General features: G+C 39.6%; 1 protein-coding gene across 1 annotated transcript in view; it reads right to left on the bottom strand.

Moving 5' to 3' along the window:
* The window catches only part of reep3b (receptor accessory protein 3b), a 32925-nt gene extending 14802 nt beyond the window's left edge, over positions 1–18123 (bottom strand). Inside the window, exons 1-5 of the mRNA XM_067509013.1 lie at positions 17780–18123; positions 9228–9300; positions 5286–5362; positions 905–1025; positions 648–761 (exon numbers count right to left, since the gene is read on the bottom strand). Coding sequence (XP_067365114.1) covers positions 648–761; positions 905–1025; positions 5286–5362; positions 9228–9300; positions 17780–17811 — 417 coding nt within the window. The 5' untranslated portion in view covers positions 17812–18123. The remainder of the gene's footprint in view (positions 1–647; positions 762–904; positions 1026–5285; positions 5363–9227; positions 9301–17779) is intronic.

Below are 18123 nucleotides of genomic sequence, written 5' to 3'. Positions count from 1 at the left end.
GAATACACCTCCTCCTTTTTCAATTATTCTGCTCTGTGTAACCTTTACTCTTCTTAATGTGTGTTTGTGTTGCTCCACTGCTGTATCCACACCATGTAGAAAAAACCTGCCTCGTACAGCTAAAAACACAATGTTTTGGGACATAACAATATAAACAATAAAACACATTAACCAATATTGCACAGGTCTACAATATTATTTTCTTACTAAACTTAGGTTTATTCAGAATTGGCTTTTTTGCATTTATTTATACTGTTTATGTCTGTGTTCTCCTAAGTGTTGCCAAATACGGACAGTCTGTGCAAACTCACTGAAGTTAGCAAAACAATCTGCTGGACTGCTTTCACAGAACATCTTAAGGGCAAATAGAAAAGAGAAGATTAATTTTCAAAAAAGTTTACCTTCCTTGGTACCAACCAAAGTTGCTGCAGAAAGTAATGGGATTCATGGTAAATATTGTCTGATAAAACACAAGAAGAGTAAAACAGGGGGTCTACACTTCCTCAGCCATGCTACTGTTGCAATTCTTGGTCAAATACAAATACCTATCTTTTATAGACTGATACTCACAGCACAGTATCGCTCAGGTCATCTGTAAAAAGGAGCAGTTTTAGAATTATACAGAATATAGAATAAAGGACACTTGCCTTGACAGCCGCAGTGACAGCGGCAGTGGCAGCAATGCTCAGTCCCTGCTTGCCAAAGTTCACCATGGTCTCGTAGCTTCTCTCTTTGGCCTGAACAATATACTCATCTATTTCCTAAAGAGAAAGGGAGAGTGAGGAAGAGAAACTCAAAAAAGTAGAACACGGTTTAATAAAGTAAAAATCAGTGGGACTGAAAAAAACAACAAAAAATAATCCCTGTATGCAGAAGCAGTGGATGGATGGATGGATGATCTTACCTTCTCTCTGGAGGACAGCAGAGGGTGCAGACACTTCCTGTAAATGAGACTTGCTCCTCTGGTGTAAGGGGACAGCAGCCAGATCACAAAGGCTATCTTCAGCTCATAGTACAGAGGAAACCTGGGCATGTACACACACAAAGCAGGGCTTAGCAATTAATGGAATTTGGATTGTTTTGATTTCTAGCACAATCTGTCTCTTTACACTGGTTTGCATTCAACCCTGTGTAAAATCAAAAGCTCTTTCTCTGAACCAGGCTGCAGCAAGTGTAGTTCAGCAAGGATTCTACACAACACGCTGCTTTATTTGCAAGAAAAGCCTGTTTTCACACATTTAGGCAGTTTCATTACCTTTGAAGAAGAGCCAAAAGAGGGAACCAACAACAATTCCAGGGACTTCTTTAGGTCAGTGGTCAGTTTTGGCTTGTATCTGGACTCAGACTGCCTCAGACCTCAAAAGCATTATGTGGTGAGACATTTGAAAAAGCACACAACATGACATAGCCTGTGTTGGTTAGGTGAGAGCAGGGAATCAGTTTAATATTAGTTCAGATTAGAGTGAAGGTAAAGTTATATCCATGGGCGTTAATTTGATGCGGTAATTATTTGTATTTTATGATTTTAATTAAAATACAGTGTTAATAAAATGTGTACTTGTATCTGAATATTTGTGCAAAATCACCATTGTAAATTTTTGGGCACAAAGTCACTTTCTTAATTTACACATCCTGTCATTGTTATTACTATAAGTCCATTCAAATTAAATCAGTTCAACTGAACATTCCACCTGTAGCAGGCAATTTTACAGTTATGGTAGAGAATTATACCTAACACCTATTAAACTGGCAAAATCTTGTAACCGTAGTGAATATTACAGGGGGCTGAACTGAATTTGGTGTAATTTAAAAAGATGTTCGGGGTGGTGACAAAATAGAAGGTTGAGATAAGACACATCAGTTTGTGTCCTGTTTGATATCGTTAGTGTTGTTAACTATGTTGTACTTTAATCCACCCGATAATCTTTACCTAACCCTGACAATACAGCACATCTCATATTATCATACATACAGCGTAACGATAACGACCTACTGAACACGTTACGCAATATCTACTAGCCCATAGATATGGTGTCATAACCCCTGAATGGAATGATAATGCCCAGAGCAGGTGCTTGTAATCATGATTATAACTAAGAATACACAAGACTTTTAAAACTATGAGCTGAGGAAGCAATTATTTGACAAACTGTAATTAGGGCCTCCACTTTTGCAATCACGATTTATGCAAATTCATCCAACCCCTGTGAATTCTGCATCATCTTGCAATTTTGTTGAATCATTCCGCAAAGCACAGTGGGAAAACTGTTGCATCCAGATAGTCTTCTTTTCCTTTCAGCTTTTCCCTTTCAGGCGTCGCCACAGTGAATCCTCTGCCTCCATCTAACTCTGTCCTCTGCATCCTCTTCTCACACCAACTAACTTCATGTCCTCTCTCACTACATCCATAAATCTCCTCGTTGGTCTTCCTCTAGACCTCCTGCCTGGCAGCTCCAACCTCAGCATCCTCTTACTTATATATTCACCATCTCTCCTCTAACTTTATCTCTAAAACATCTATCATGAGCTGTTCCACTGATGTATCACACAACACACTTGACACTTTTCTACACCTGTTCCAACCTGCTTGAACTCGCCTCTTCACCTCTTTTCCACTCTCTCCGTTGCTCTGAACTCACTCACTTGCACCTTCTTCACCTCTGCTCCCTGTAACCTCACCGTTCCACCTGGGTCCCTCTCATTCACACACATGTATTCTGACTTGCTGCAGCTAAGCTTCATTCCTCTGTTTTCCAGAGCAAACCTCCACCTCTCTAGATTTTCCTCCACCTGGTCCCTGCTCTCACTACAAATTACAATGTCATCTGCAAACATCATAGTCCATGGAGATTCCTGTCTAACCTCATCTGCCAGTCTGTCCATCACCAGAGCAAACAAGAAGGGGCTCAGAGCTGATCCTTGATGCAGACCCACGTCCACCTTGAACTCCTCCGTCACACCTACAGCACCTCACCACAGTCTTACAGCTCTCATACATGTCCTGCACCACTCTAACATACTTCTCTGCCGCTCCAGACGTCCTCATACAATACCACAGCTCCTCTCTCTGCACCCTGTCATACGCTTTCTCTAAATCTACAAAGACACAATTCAACTCCCTCTGAACTTCTCTGTACTTCTCCATCAGCATCCTCAAAGCAAATACTGCATCTGTTGGACTCTTTCTAGGCATGAAACCATATTGCTGCTCACAAATACTCACCTCTGCCCTTAGCCGAGCTTCCACTACTCTTTCCCACAACTTCATTTTTTGGCTCATCAGCTTTATTCCTCTGTAGTTGCCACAGCTCTGCACATCTCCCTTGTTCTTAAAAATGGGCACCAGTACACTTCTCCTCCAGTCCTCAGCATCCTCTCACTCTCCAAGATCTCGTTAAACAAACTAGTCAGAAACTCTACTGCCACCTCTCCTAGACACTTCCATACCTCCACAGGTTTGTCATCAGGACCAACTGCCTTTCCACTCTTCATCCTCTTCAATGTCCTCCTCACTTCACTCTTACTAATCTTTGCTACTTCCTGCTCCACACCAGTCACCTCTTCTACTCTTCGTTCTCTTTCATTTTCCTCATTCATCAACTCTTCATAGTTCTCCTTCCATCTTCCCATCACACTTCTGGCACCTTTGCCACCTCTACCTTCACCTTACGCTGTATCTCCCTGTACTCCTGTCTACTCTCTTCAGTCCTCTCAGTGTCCCACTTCTTCTTAGCTAACCTCTTTCTCTGTATACACTCCTAAACATCCTCGTTCCACCACCAAGTCTCCTTGTCCACTTTCCCCTTTCCTGATGACACACCGAGTACCCTCCTACCTGTCTCCCTGATCAAATTAGCTGTAGTGGTCCAGTCATCTGGAAGCACCTCCTGACCACCCTGAGCCTTTTTTAAACTCCTACCTGAAAACCATTTTGTCCTCTTCTCTGCCTTAGTCCTCCTTATCTTCCTCACCACCAGCATCATTTTACACACCACCATCCTGTGTTGTCTGGCTACACTCTCGCCTACCAACACTTTACAGTCACTGATCTCTTTCAGATTACAACGTCTACACAAGATGTCGTCCACCTGAGTGTTTCTACCTCTGCTCTTATACGTCACCCTATGTTCCTGCCTCTTCTGGAAGAAAGTGTTCACTACAGCCATTTCCATCCTCTTTGCAAAGTCTACCACCATCTGTCCTTCTGGGTTCCTGTCCTGAAGACCAAACCTGTCCATCACATTCTCATCACCTCTGTTCCCTTCACCATCATGTCCATTGAAATCTGCTCCAATCACCACTCTCTCACCTCTGCGGATGCTCTGCATCACTTCATCTAACTCACTCCAGAATTTCTCCTTCTCTTCTAACTAACATCCTACCTGTGGAGCATAACCAATAACAACACTGCCTTAAATTTCCAAATTCAGAGCCATCAACCTGTCTGATACTCTTTTCACCTCTACAACATTACAACCTCTTTCAGGATAACTTCTACTCCATGCCTATTCCTATCTGACCCATGTTAAAAGAACTTGAACCCTGCTTCTAAGCATTGAGCCTTGCTACCTCTCCCAGGAGACCAGCTGGGACACACAGCAAATCCACCTTCCATCTCTGCATCATGTCAACCAAATCTCTAGCCTTCCCTGTCATAGTCCCAACATTCTAAATCCCTGTGGCCAGTCCCACACTCTTTGCTTACCTCTTCTCTCTCCGTCTACAAACACCTCCTCTCCTTCTTCAAACAACAGTAGCCTAATTCCCACCGGCACCCTGTAGGTCAACAGCACTGGTGGCGGTCATTGTTAACCCCGGCCCTGACCGATCCACACCGAAACTGACGTCCATACTGGAAGTCATGATGCTTAATGCTTCATGAATGCTTAATTTGGCATGTGTTTAACTTCAGATGCTTCTTCCTGACACAACCTTCCTGCACAGCTGTAGCTCAGTTGGTAAGGTAGTTGACCATGGACCAAAGGGTCAGTGGTTCGATCCCCGTTCCCGGCTACATGTCGAAGTGTCCTTGGGCAAGACACTGAACCCAAGTTGCTCGGGTCAGGTGTTGGTGGGTCAGGTGAGCACCACTGCCATCGGTGTGTGAATGGGAATCAACATTGTAAAGCGCTTTGGATAAAAGCACTATATAGGCAACTATGTACCATTTTTCCAGCCTTGGGACTGGCACAAGAAGACATTCTTATTCTGTTGCATCCAGATCTATTACATTTATTTTTACATAAATAATACCATACGTATGTGTGTGCTCTTGTGAAACTCACCATGCCAGCGTTAGGTCAGTGATTGTCTCCACCACGGTGTAGAGAGCAAACACAATCCAATACATCATCCATCTTACCTACGCAGACAAGAGAAAAAAGAAAACTTTATTTCCCAGGATCAGAAATTCTAGGAACCTTATCCGGTGTAAGTCTCCTCGAGGAAAATGTGTGAATTTAATTTTGCTGCTGCTTTCTATGTGTGCAGCAGGTTTTTACAGATGCTGGTTGTGCAAAAATCTGCACAGTATTTGACCAGTCAGCAATGTTTAGTTCTGCAGGCCCTTTCCCAGTAATTCCTGGACTATCAGACTATACAACCCCCTAACACAGTGGCTCAAGAACTAAATTTAGATTCTGGTTTCATGTTAGGAACAGGTAGAGAATCTAAGTTCCTCCAAACATTCCAGGCCACAGAGGAAAGTTTCTTCAGTGAAAACAGGTACTTTAGTTTGACTTATCAGCTGAAAAATTCATTTAGGATTAATCTAGAGCAATAAAAGATTAATATACCACTGTGTAAAATAAAACAAAGATTTTTATACAGAATACATATGAAATAATATTTTATAAATTTATTGTTTTAAATGCCCAAATATTTTAGGGGAAGTGTTGGTTTAGTAATGCAGTATTTCACCAGCTCTATATAGAAATGAGTTCATGTTTCCATTTAATCTCATTAGCTCTGTTAACAAAAGCAATCATAACTGCCTAATAAAACATAACACAATTTAGGGGAATATAATTATTTATAATTCAACCCTGCAACCTTTTGTAATGGAGGCAAACATACTCTATTAGTAAACATATCTGAACCACCTCTGTCGTCGCTTCTAATAATAGTTTTCTATAGCCTGTTTCAGACAGGAACTCTAGAGAATGTCAGGAAAAAAAACGTTGTAGCCACATGTAGCCAACATCGTGCGTTCTCACTTGAAGAAATACTTCATGTAATTGGGCAACGGTTGCTGCTTGGCCCCTTCGAGCAGGGGGCAGGTCATGACAGCAAAAAACAAAGCTGCAGAAGTGACAGTGTTTAGCTTTGTGATCTGGTCGTACACCACAGAGTCTCGTGCTGTTCCTTGTATTTCTTTGACAATTTGCAGGTCTGCCCTCACAGACACAACATTGTTGTCCTTCCAGTTCAACATTGTTGTTTGGTTGAATAAATGAGTTCTTCACCTTCTGTTGGTTTGTATTTGCCTAGTTTTACAGCAGTCGCAGGAGATGGACGTCATCAACACGCCAACTCACTCATGGTGAATTCTTTGCACTGAGGAGCTGGCCGGGTAAAATCCGAGTAATGTCAGGGGCAACAGACTTGGCCAAATGCGTTCACACATACACCCACCCCAGAGAAAATGTCTGAATTCCAGTGCATGTCTGAAAGGGGCTTATTAATCCTGTTCCGAATCAATCTAACAAGTGAACATTATGGTCAATACTTTAATAGCTAGATATAAGCCCCTTTGTCAGGTAATGTAAACCGGTTAGAGAATATGAGGGCTGAAAGGTATTTTCTCTTTTCCCTCTTCTGCCCTGCCTCCTGTTCCCCAGTAGGTGTAAGGTGTAGGTTTTTTAAATCTCTTTGCTTTTATGTTTTTTGCTGTCCTCAATGCTTCCTACCTCCCTTTGTCCCTTTAAAGAGCTTTCCAGGCTCTTATGTCTGGATTTCCATATCAAAGCCAGCAGTAGACAGGGACAGGCAGACAGTCACATGACACGCTGCAGTACTAGCCAACCCTAGCTGCTGTCGGATGACTGAACACACACTGACACTAGCTAATGCAATGTCACAGAGAGAGAGAGAGAGAGAGAGCGAGAGAGAGCGAGCGAGAGAGAGAGAGAGAGAAAAAAGAGAGAGAGAGAGTGTGTGTGTGCGTGTTAATTGATGACCTCATTGTGAACAATATTTCCAGTAACATGGAGAAGACTTCTATTTATATACCTATTTTATATATCTCCAAGTCTTTCCTCCACTGTTTCCAATTCACAACTCTCTGTGTCTAGAAACATTTCCCTCTCTTTCATCTTATCAGTAGCGAGGACATTAAGACAAGACCTCAGTGAAATATACAGCAGCCATTTTGCCTTCTCAAGGCAATAGCAGACATTTACTGGCTGTCTGTGAACAACTGCCTGCCATTAAAAGAGAAAAAAACTAACAATGTATCATAGTCAGTGGTTTCACTGGTAAAGCTTATTTTGGTAGGTAGATCCAGGCTGCACTGCAGTTTATTCAGTAATTTTAAAATGATTCCAGATTCTGCGGTAAACATGAACAACATAAAATTATGCCACTGCACCAAATTATTCCAAATACTGCCAATCTGTCTATTATCTTGTTAATATTAATCTATTAAAAATAAACATTTGGCCCACAAATTATCACAAAATCTTACTTATCTTTAGCTATTCTACAAAGATGCTGATTCAAAATGTGTGTGATATAGGGGAAAGCAATATAAGCATAGCCTGACGCAACAACAAATATTGGAGGTTCTGGTTTAAAACTATTCTAAGCTATTTTTTAGTAAGAATGAAAGAATAACTAGGACAATGTAAAATCTGTAATGGATAGGAAGGTGTCCTCTAGAACAGGGGTGGCCAACTCCGGTCCTGAAGAGCTGTAGACCTGCCTGCTTTCTAACTGTCCCCGTACAAACCTTATCTTCCAATTTCTAATTGAACAAACACGCTTGATCAAGGTGATGAGAAGTGGGTAGTTGGAAAAGAAGCAGGGGTGCAGTTCTTGAGGACCGGAGACGGCCACTCCTGCTTTAGATTCAAGTATACAAGTCCCCTGGATTTTCTATAGAAACACTCAATCTGTTGCAGGTGTAAAGCAAAAAAGACATAAAACAAATAATCATAAAAAAAAAACAAGTAACAATCCCCATGCAGACATTGAAACCAACAGTTGTGTAATTTTACGCATCATACAGTGTTGTTTGTCAAGCTGATGTGTTTTTAATCATTTATGAAGGACTAAGGCTTTGCCGTTTATCGAGTTAATTCCATAAATGTTTTTTAACAATATTTTCAAAATGCCTAAAATCAAAAAAGTGCGATTATTACTTTCTCTGTTGCCACTAAAATGGCAGCACCAACAGTTCTCTGTAGTACGTCACCTGTCTCTGTTTCCTTGGTAACCAGCATGAGTGTTGGCTTTACTACTCAACAAGCCTGAGTCAGACAAGACAACAAAATAAACCAAGTAAAAGTCACAGTTTTATCTCAGTAATATGGAAACTGCAGAAATCCTACCTTCTCTCTCTGTCGCACAGGCTTTAAATTGAAAGTAAGTTATGTGCAGAAACCATCGTATCGGCCACGTGTGTGTGTGTGTGTGTGAGATGTGTGTGAATGTTTTACTAACTGGATGGTCATTTCACTCTCACTGCCCGTAGTTACATCAGTTTCAAACCTCTAGGCCCAATCCAGAACAGAAAATGCCGGGTTGCTACTGTAGTTAGACCTTAGATCTCATGCCACAAAAGCATTTTCTACCACATGTTGTGACCTCAACCTGACTCTACTTTAGGCACAAGGTTCTCCTTGTTCCCTTTCAGACGTCATTTGCCCTTAATGTAGCTAGTTCGCTTAGCAATGCCACACGCTTCAACACAAAACACATGGAACAATGGAGCTATTAAAGAAATTGTGTTCCTGATGCTTAATCTGTGGCTGTTTGCCCCAACAAGAAGACACAGGCTGAAGGCAGCAAGATGAACTAAGAGAGTCTGGTAGCAACTTTTCCATGTTGACTATGCACATACACACAGCACAGTAGAAAACAAATGTATTCATGCAACCATTCTCCTGCTCAGTCAGCAGAAGTATAAATACTTTTTCCCTCCGAATTTCTTTTGAAACCTGCCTTGTAAAAAGTAAGAAATTATGCCCTACTCCCCAGATGAAAGCACAAATGTTAAGTGAACTTACATATTCTTTGACATTTTTGGTCTTCACAGCTTTGTAAGAGTAGTATGCCGGATAGAGGGTCCCAAACAGCAGCCTGCAGGACAAAAGAACACACAGTTACCCATCTTTTTTCCTTCTGGTCCACCTGGTTAATATACAACCCCAAGTCCAAAACAGCTGGGAGGATAATAAACAAAGAATGCACTGATTTGCAAATCTTGTCAAACCATATATTATTTACAGAAATTGTACTATTTCATGGAAAATATTAGCCCATTGTCACTTTGATGGGAACAACATATCCCAAAGACGAAGCTATATGTGGACACAATCCAGAAACACTGCTCTGTGTTCTCTGGCCCAAATCTAATTTAATATGATATGATGTTGATGTTCTATTGTGAATAATATATGGTTCACACCGCATTCTGTGTTTATTTACATTTTACACATTCGACTTTTTTTAGAATTGGAAATAAACGTTGCATCTTGAAATTCAGTTATAATATTTAATAAAGGAAAATGTACTAAATATGGTGCAGGTTTTAAGCAGAAAACATCCAGTCCACTGTGCAGACCTGAGACAAGGTAACAACAACATTGAACTGATATCAATATAAAAAAGCCTGATGTCCTCTGTGCAGAGGAACTTCTTACCCTATATCACTATACTGTATGTCTTGAAAGACTGGATATGAGGCTTTAGTGTGTGTTTAGTGTGTCTTGAGTATCTTGTGCCAAATGAGAGCTGGAGACCCTCATTTCTAACACAGGTCAGTATCAAAATGTGTTGCCAGTGCTTTTCTACCTTACTGGTACCCAAAGCAATTTACCCTGCTTTTCATTTACCTGTTCACATTCACACAATGAGACACACACATACACACCGATCAGGAACAGGGTATGATGAGCCGTGAATCAAACAAACAACCTATGCATCGATGGACCTTCTGAGCCAAAGTTGCCCCGAAGAGCATCCTTCACACATTAAAATATTCCCTGTGATCGCATTTTATGGTGGTAAATGGCTGCTTATAATGAGCTAAATGTGCTCCCAAACAACCTTCAAATAATAAAAATGCGACCATTTCTTAATTTTAAATTACTGTACATTAGTTTCTAAAATAAAATATTAAAAAGGTAAATATGTTCTAATTTTAGGGCTGCTGTATTTGCATACAAGTAACCACTGTATACACATAATATTCAGATGTAACACTGAAAACAGGAAAACAGGCAACAGATCTCTGGATCTTATTAATTAATATTAAATTGCAATAATCTGAAAAATCAAGGAAATAAATGTTGATATTTTTTCTCCAGCTCCTTCATTGTCACCAATGGGTTGTTGTCCCACCCAGATTTTAGTTGCATTTTAACTGCATAGTGACAGAAGAGGATGGTTCATTACATTTTTTTTAATTCTTTGTATGCATGTGTGTAGGAGCTGACTCTGAAGTGAGGGTGGGACAGTGCTCAGTTTTATAGCACACACTGCAATATGCTACCTCTCGGACACTAATGTCACTAAGAAGAGACCAGAGTACTACAGTACATTTAAACTAATTTTTTGATAACCTGAAAAACCTGGTTTCTGTAGTGAGTTAACAGACTTTGATCAATAATCAGTCAAATGGCAGCTAACAGTGATAGGTACTGTTGAAACTCCAGCTGATGTGTGGTAAGCAAAATCTAACACAGGACAGCAAAAGATGCCCGATACTGTGATCTATTAATCAGACCCATCAATTATTTTAACAACCAACAACACCAATAGTTTGACTGAGGCATTAGAAAAACACTTAATTTTGAGCCTAATGAATTTCACTTTTATCTTTCATCTTCATTCTTCATTTTAGAAACTGTGAAAGGTCCCTAATATGCCAAACAGTGACACACTAGTCTCCACGTATTTGCTTGGCCTTTAGGTGAAAGCCCGGCCCAGCTGCACAGGATGGGTGAGGGAGTTTAGTAAGCGAATGGATGTAGTCACATAGTGTAGGAGCACAAAAGCCTTCAAGTTAAGGAAAACCCTAAAAGTCTGAAGTTGGGTTTTCCATAACAACAAAACACACACACACACAAACACACAGACACATACTGCATATAAAGTCACGTATACAGGCACACTCCCTCTGCCCAGAGTCCCCTAAGCAGCAGGCAAGATGCCAACAACCACAGCAGTTTATTTTCCTGCTGTTGCTATAGAAACGGTAAAGCTGCTAACACTACAGCGCTCTCTGTCGTTTCTTTACATAAACAATAGCCTGAAGTATTTGAGGCAGCGTAGTAGAAGCATAAAGGAAATGCTTTTTTAAATGTCTATATAGTATTAGTCTTGATATTAGTGCAGCCGTGTGGAACAGCTTCTCTTGTCTCAAACACTGTAATTTGAAAGCCTTGTGTTTGGCATCTTATTTATGCTAATCAAGTGCAATTGCTAATGCTGTGAAAATAGCAGGTATTTGTGTCTTAATTACTTATCATTTGTGCTGATTGGGCTGAGCTGGGTTCGTGGTGCACAGCAAATAAAGAGAGTAATAAACAAGTTTACCAATAAAAACATGACTGAGGTGGCTCATGATTTGATCTTTTCCTAAAATCTAGGTGAGATGGTTTTCATTCTTTTACAAAACGATTGCTGTCACTTTATTAAACTCACTCAGGGGTCCCCACCATGAAGGTAGCAAACGCTGTCACTTTTCTAGGAAAATTTGTTATGCAGCAAAACTGTTGATGCTCCTAGTGGGTTTAGAAAATACAGTACGTAACAGCTGACACACTTAATTTTTCAGAATCTCCATGAATCTGGCTCAAATGTAAGAAGGTTATACGTTTAACTTATTGATATGAGTGTAAGAATAACTGGGAGGGTGATTTGAGAATGTGTGACCTACTAGTTAAGGTGCATCACTCTGCTGGTATTTGTGAAACTACAAAAACCTGCAGTATGCAGTATCCTGATGATAGGGTCAAAATATTATTACATTAGTTTTCATAATTCACAGTTTTATAATTACTTACTTGTTATCTCTCTTCACTACAATTCCTAGTCTTCCAAAGTCTGATTCTACCCACAAATGCTTACTCTTACCTTTTTGGAGCAGCGGCAACATAAGTGCAGGCTGTTTAATGTCTATGTTGATATTACTTGTTTTGCCTCAACCTATTATCGATTTGTGACACAGTTCCATAGGATGAATTTACAGCAGAGCTGATTCAGATGCAGAGCAGATAACACGATTTCTCTGCTTGTGTGTGACTGGATTGTACCAATGATTGAGTTACTGAATACAAGCTGCCTGATTCATTCCGTGGCAAAAAGGTCAACTGTGGCTATGTTGGCCTTTTAACTTCTATAATTATGACATGTCTTTGTATTTAGATTTTTTTATTATGTTTCTTTATATCAAGTTTGAAATAGATTACTTTTGGACTCAGGACCAGCAGAAATGTTGTATCCACACACCAAGCTAGTACAAGAGAAGTTGGATGTGCTCTAAAATATTCTTGAAACAACTGAAATAAAAAGCAGGGCCCTATCCTGCTACCAAAACTATAATGTCTCCATGTCCCTTCTCTCCCTTCTCATTCTACCTCTTCCTGTTTCAGTGCTGTCTTCCTTCTCTGCAGCTGAGAAAATACCCCTGCTGCTTTCAGATGGGCCTTGACTCTGAGCTCCAGGTCAATTTCCCTGGTTTCCTGACACTGTACACCACAAATAACCAGATGTAGGGAAAGGGAGGATCAGGACGGCAAGAGCAAAAGGAAAGAGACAGAGAGAACAAGAGTAATAAAAACAAGAGACACGCCTAGAATGATGAGAGTGAGACAGAAGGAGAAACTTTTCCAAGATTTGAGCTCCCACCATCTGGTTTGAGCTACATGAATAAGAATTTGATTACATGACTTTTCCCCTAAAACACAGAGGGAGGATTGTTGAGAAAACTGCTGCTGCAGCAAATGGGACTGGTTACAGTCCAGGTCTGTACCCCCCATGTTCCCCACAGGTATTTCCCCATAAAGAAATAAAGGACATACATCATTCAGACTCGTCTGACAGCTCTTTTATTTGCCTATGTTTAAAAACTTACAATGCTTCATTCACCTTTAGTCGTTTATGCATATTGCGGTTGTTAGAAAATCAAGTCACCAGGTAAAATATTTGCAAAACCCGAACATGACAAATGCATAAGTCACAGTACTTTAATTAAAGACCATTGTTGTTTCTTAAAAACTGAGCCTACCACTTGCTTACTATAACACTGTATTCATTAGGTTAAAAGTTAAGATCTGAGCATACATTCATATTGCTATGAGTCCAATGGATTAAAAAATACAAGCCGTCAATAGGTGCTTTTGGACCAGTGAAACTTTTTCGCTGTTCTTGGAACTATGCCGGGATGTTTTTCAGGCAAATGGCTTTGTGTTTAATCAGCAGGAACTATGAACAATAAACATTCTTATAATGCTGTGTGTATGATGTTTTGAGGAACCTTTCTACCACCAACTCCAGAGTAGGTAATTTCTCAGTTACAGAGAAACTATGAGTGGCACCTGTGTAATGCTGATTTGTCAAAATCTGAGCCAGTGCAGAAGTAATAGCAGTGAATTTAGAGGAAGGTTTCAAAGATGATTTTTATTCTAGAAATGATGATATTTTATTGTAAGAAAGCTTCTGCTTAGATAAGGCATATATGTTTAGTTTACCCAAATGAAGTGTATTTATAAATTTGATCTGTCATTTTGCACTATGAGGGAGTGTACAGTGATCCCAGGAAAGAAGTATTTTATTTTTCTATAAATATTGTCTCTTAAATTCACAATGTCACAGTTTAAACTCCATTTAATTTAGATGTAATAGAGGGTTCACTACTACTCCTGCCTGCGTTATCTACACGTTACACATTATCTTTATCTTAATGTGTCAGATACAGATGTAACTTCTTATTCTCTGGTTATTTATGCTTCACTATAACACTGTAATATTTCTGTAATTGTCATCAGCAAAAAATACAAATAAATACAATGCAAAACATTTTACTTATTTTTCTAATACAAAAGCAAATCTCAGAACACAAATTCAGTAATTGGTTCAAAACTATATTCCACAAGTCACATAAGTAACACTTATACTTCATGACCCTGATGTAAGTGGACGACTCTACCAGCTGTGCCACAGTTGCCCCCTCTTTTACCATTTATTTTGAAATAATACTTTCGAACAGTAGAGATTATTATTAATTATTATTAATATTTATTATTATTATAAATCATCATCATGTGTTAATTTTAAGTTTTGTATGTTAATAATTTATAATAGATCAATAGCTTTCAGCTGCAGGGGTCATCACAACAGAATGTGTTTCGAATGTTGATCTGGCAGTTTTTACGCAGGATACACTTCCTGCCACAATGCTCTCATTTCTATCTGGAGTCGAGAGCGGCACTAAGGCAGCCCTTGGTGGCGTGGGATTCAATCCCGCGGCCTTCTGTATCCCAATTGATATTCTACCCATTGAGCCACCAGGCCCCCTTGATGTTTATAAATTATAATAATTTGTCAAATTCCTTTTTATATTATTCATTTTTAACAGGCCTGTTTGCCATTTTGGATACGTGGTTGAAAAAGCTTATTGTCAAGTCCTGTGTAGAAATGATGTTTTAGAAAAAGCCTTAATTAAGCTAATGTGCAAGAGCAGGGACGTTTGTGTGTGAGCAGCACACTGTCCACACTGCATGTCTGCAGACACGGTAGCATGGTAGCATTTTTTTTCTCTCAAATGCACTGCAGGAAGCTCTGTGAATAGAGGTATTCACTTGTTAAGTGTGATGTAACAGTCAACTTCCATGTCCAACTCACTCAGAGCAGTCACTTTCCACAATGGATGCATACTGAGACATCTCCATAATAAATCCACGCCTTGTACATAGTAACGTCCCTTTTCAGTAAGAGGCAGCTCACACTGAATACACAAGTTCATGTAGCCATATCTCCAGGTGTTATTAGTATAGGCATTCATATAAAACATTACAGTTAAAGCTAATACGCAAAATTCAGGCTAAAAATATTATTTAAACTCTGCACTAAACTAAGCAAAATGTAAATAAAGACAAAAACTGTTCAGTACTGATAAGAGTTAGTTAAGCTTGTAACTTTGGCTGTAACTAGTTGATATCTAATGTTTACATTATGATGAAAAGTGCAGTGTTTGGCATTCATAAAATATCAACTACACAAACTGAAGCTGCAGTTTGAGTGAAGTTTTTTCAAGGGCCTGTAAAATACAAAATAGGCTGTTACAGTATTTGTGGAGTCAATGGTCCGACTCCTTGGTCGTTCCTGGCTACATGCTGAAATGTCCTTGATCATGTCACTGAACCGCAAATAGCTGCCGGTGGGTAGGGTGAGTACATTGCCCTCATCAGTGTGTAAGTGTATGGGTGCATGAGAGGAAACACTGCAAAGCACTATACAGGCAGACCATTATACTTGCAAATAAAATGACAAAACTTTTAGCTAGTTAGCAGTCAACATCTAGCTAGAAATAGCTGGCGACTTTATTTCACATAATATTTGTATTTCGATGTAAGAGTTTTCAGCATTTGTTATTACTTTCATCTACACATAATATGCCAGTACTTAGTGTTTACATTGTCATAGTCAGCTATTGTGAAACAGCAGAACGATTATTCTATTCTAATTTTGGTATTGTGACACCACTTAATATGGTTTAAGTTACTATAGAGACCTGCCCCTTGCTTTATACCATTTCCATTTCTATATAAATATCTCTTGGGAAAGACAGTTTTAAAGAATATTATTAAAACATACTGAAGTAAATAACTTCTACAAATACAACTAGGCCCATGTGAAAGACTATTGCTCCCTAAATATTAGTTCCACTGATCTACCAAATTTTGCCTGCACTCAACACAACCAGGCAATTTAGTGCAAGTGCTGTTCTCATTGCGTAAACACTTCCAACTTCACCAGCAATGAGAATTTGTTTAAAAGATCTCAAAAGCAAGCACAGAAATTCCAGAAAAGATGAGTAAGGAGGTGGCTAGAACTGTTCTAGAACATCTTTTGGGGCCTTTAAAGGGCAGAGCTGTTCAGATATACTTTCAGCATATTGTTTGTATGATCTAATCATACAATTCACCAGTTATGAAGACAAGTATCAGTCACTGTATCTGCCACAGACAATTAAAACACACCAAGCATCCTACAAATCCTGTATGGCTTGTTCCTCAAGCTGCTAAGAACTACAAGCAGAATGCTTTAGACAGACCGTGCACAACATTCCAGCTTTAAGCAAACAACCAGTTTAGTTTCAAAAGTCAATAAATTCACACACATAAAAACATGCATATCTCCAGCCTGATGTATTTTTCAGAGTCTAAACACTTGAATGAATTTGTCTGACGACAGACCTAGGCTAAACCTAGGCTACGGTACAGAACCGACAATCATTTATGCTTTCTTGAGTAACAAGCTAACAGGTGATTATCTTTATGTGCGATTGCTACATCTATAGTGTAAATTCCAAGCTGCCTTTGAAATGTGGCACATTTGAAGTTAGACAGAGGAGATTATATAAAGGTTTGGACAGATAAGGAGATGAAGGAGCCCCAGGTCTACAATGGAAACCTGTTTCTCTGGATGTTACTGAAGAGTAATGAAAAGTTGCATTAGCAAAAAAAAGGGGAGATGCTCTCTGTATTTATCCACTACATTCCTATCCTTGATTACACATCCATCTCAGTTATATAACTACTGTTCCTGGATGTGTACACATAAAGAAAGAGAGAGGGAGAGAGAGGCCAGAGACAGATAGAGAATATGAAAACAGCACGATGTTGAGTCAAAAACTGTCTTTTTCCCACAAAGGAAAACATCTATTATCATTCTGGTGTATTATACCTGAATCTTGAATTTCTAACTTATTACAAGGGATCACCTTAGCATGACAAGAGATAACTGGGTATCCAGTAACATACCAATCCATGTAAAGATACTGTAATTTGTCTAAGAACACCTTCTCTGTTGTGTTCTACCATTGTTATCGTTGCCAGGTTAAACAGGGTAGGACCGGCTAATAATATCCTCAAGATGATAGCTGTACCTGACACTGCACATCTGAACATGTGGCGGCTTGAAAGCTTCCTACGTACCGGTACACAACTTAAGCTCTGTGTTGTTTACTTACGGGCAGTGTGCGAGGCTATGATTCATGAATCAAGATTGTAGTGACGCTATTCGTTTTAGACATAACACCAAATCACCAACCACAAAGCTAGATTAGCTAAACTGAGGAGAGACAAGCAATACAACAACAACAAAAGGTAATAAAGGCAAAGGTAATAAAATACCATGTTTCTACTAAATGGTTGATGATTTCTTGTTGACATATTTCCACGCTTATCTTAAAAAATAAGATCATAACTATGCCAAAGGAGGTGCACAAATTAGCCAGTCAAGCTAACGTTAACAAACCACGAAGCTTCTTTGTCAAAGGTAAAGTCTCGTTTTAGTTCACTTTAAGTACTTGGAACGTTTTTGTACTTACACAACACTTCTCGAAATGATCCAGGACACCATGTTTTCTCTCTTTGTTGTTTAGGGCTGTGTCTGAGGTAGAGGACAACCCCGGTGATATCGTTAACGGCTAACCGTAAGTTACTGCTGTTAACTTCTTAAGCCAAAACTTGAGCGAATCCAGGTTAACTATCACGCTGCATATCAGCTAACCACCATTTCTCAACGCACCAAGACTTAAAGACCAGTTCTTATAGCCACAGCTAAACGATGAAACGTATATCCGATCTTATGTCTGCTGTTTGTAGCAGCCCCTCACTGCCTCCAGGTTTCCTCCTTCCCTACCCAGTTCCTGGCACCAGAATGGATCTCGGA

The sequence above is a fragment of the Channa argus genome, chromosome 7, assembly GCF_033026475.1.
Source record: "Channa argus isolate prfri chromosome 7, Channa argus male v1.0, whole genome shotgun sequence".
NCBI classification, from domain to species: domain Eukaryota; kingdom Metazoa; phylum Chordata; class Actinopteri; order Anabantiformes; family Channidae; genus Channa; species Channa argus.
Note: the sequence above shows the minus strand (reverse complement) of the source record. Positions and strands in the feature narration are given on the sequence as shown.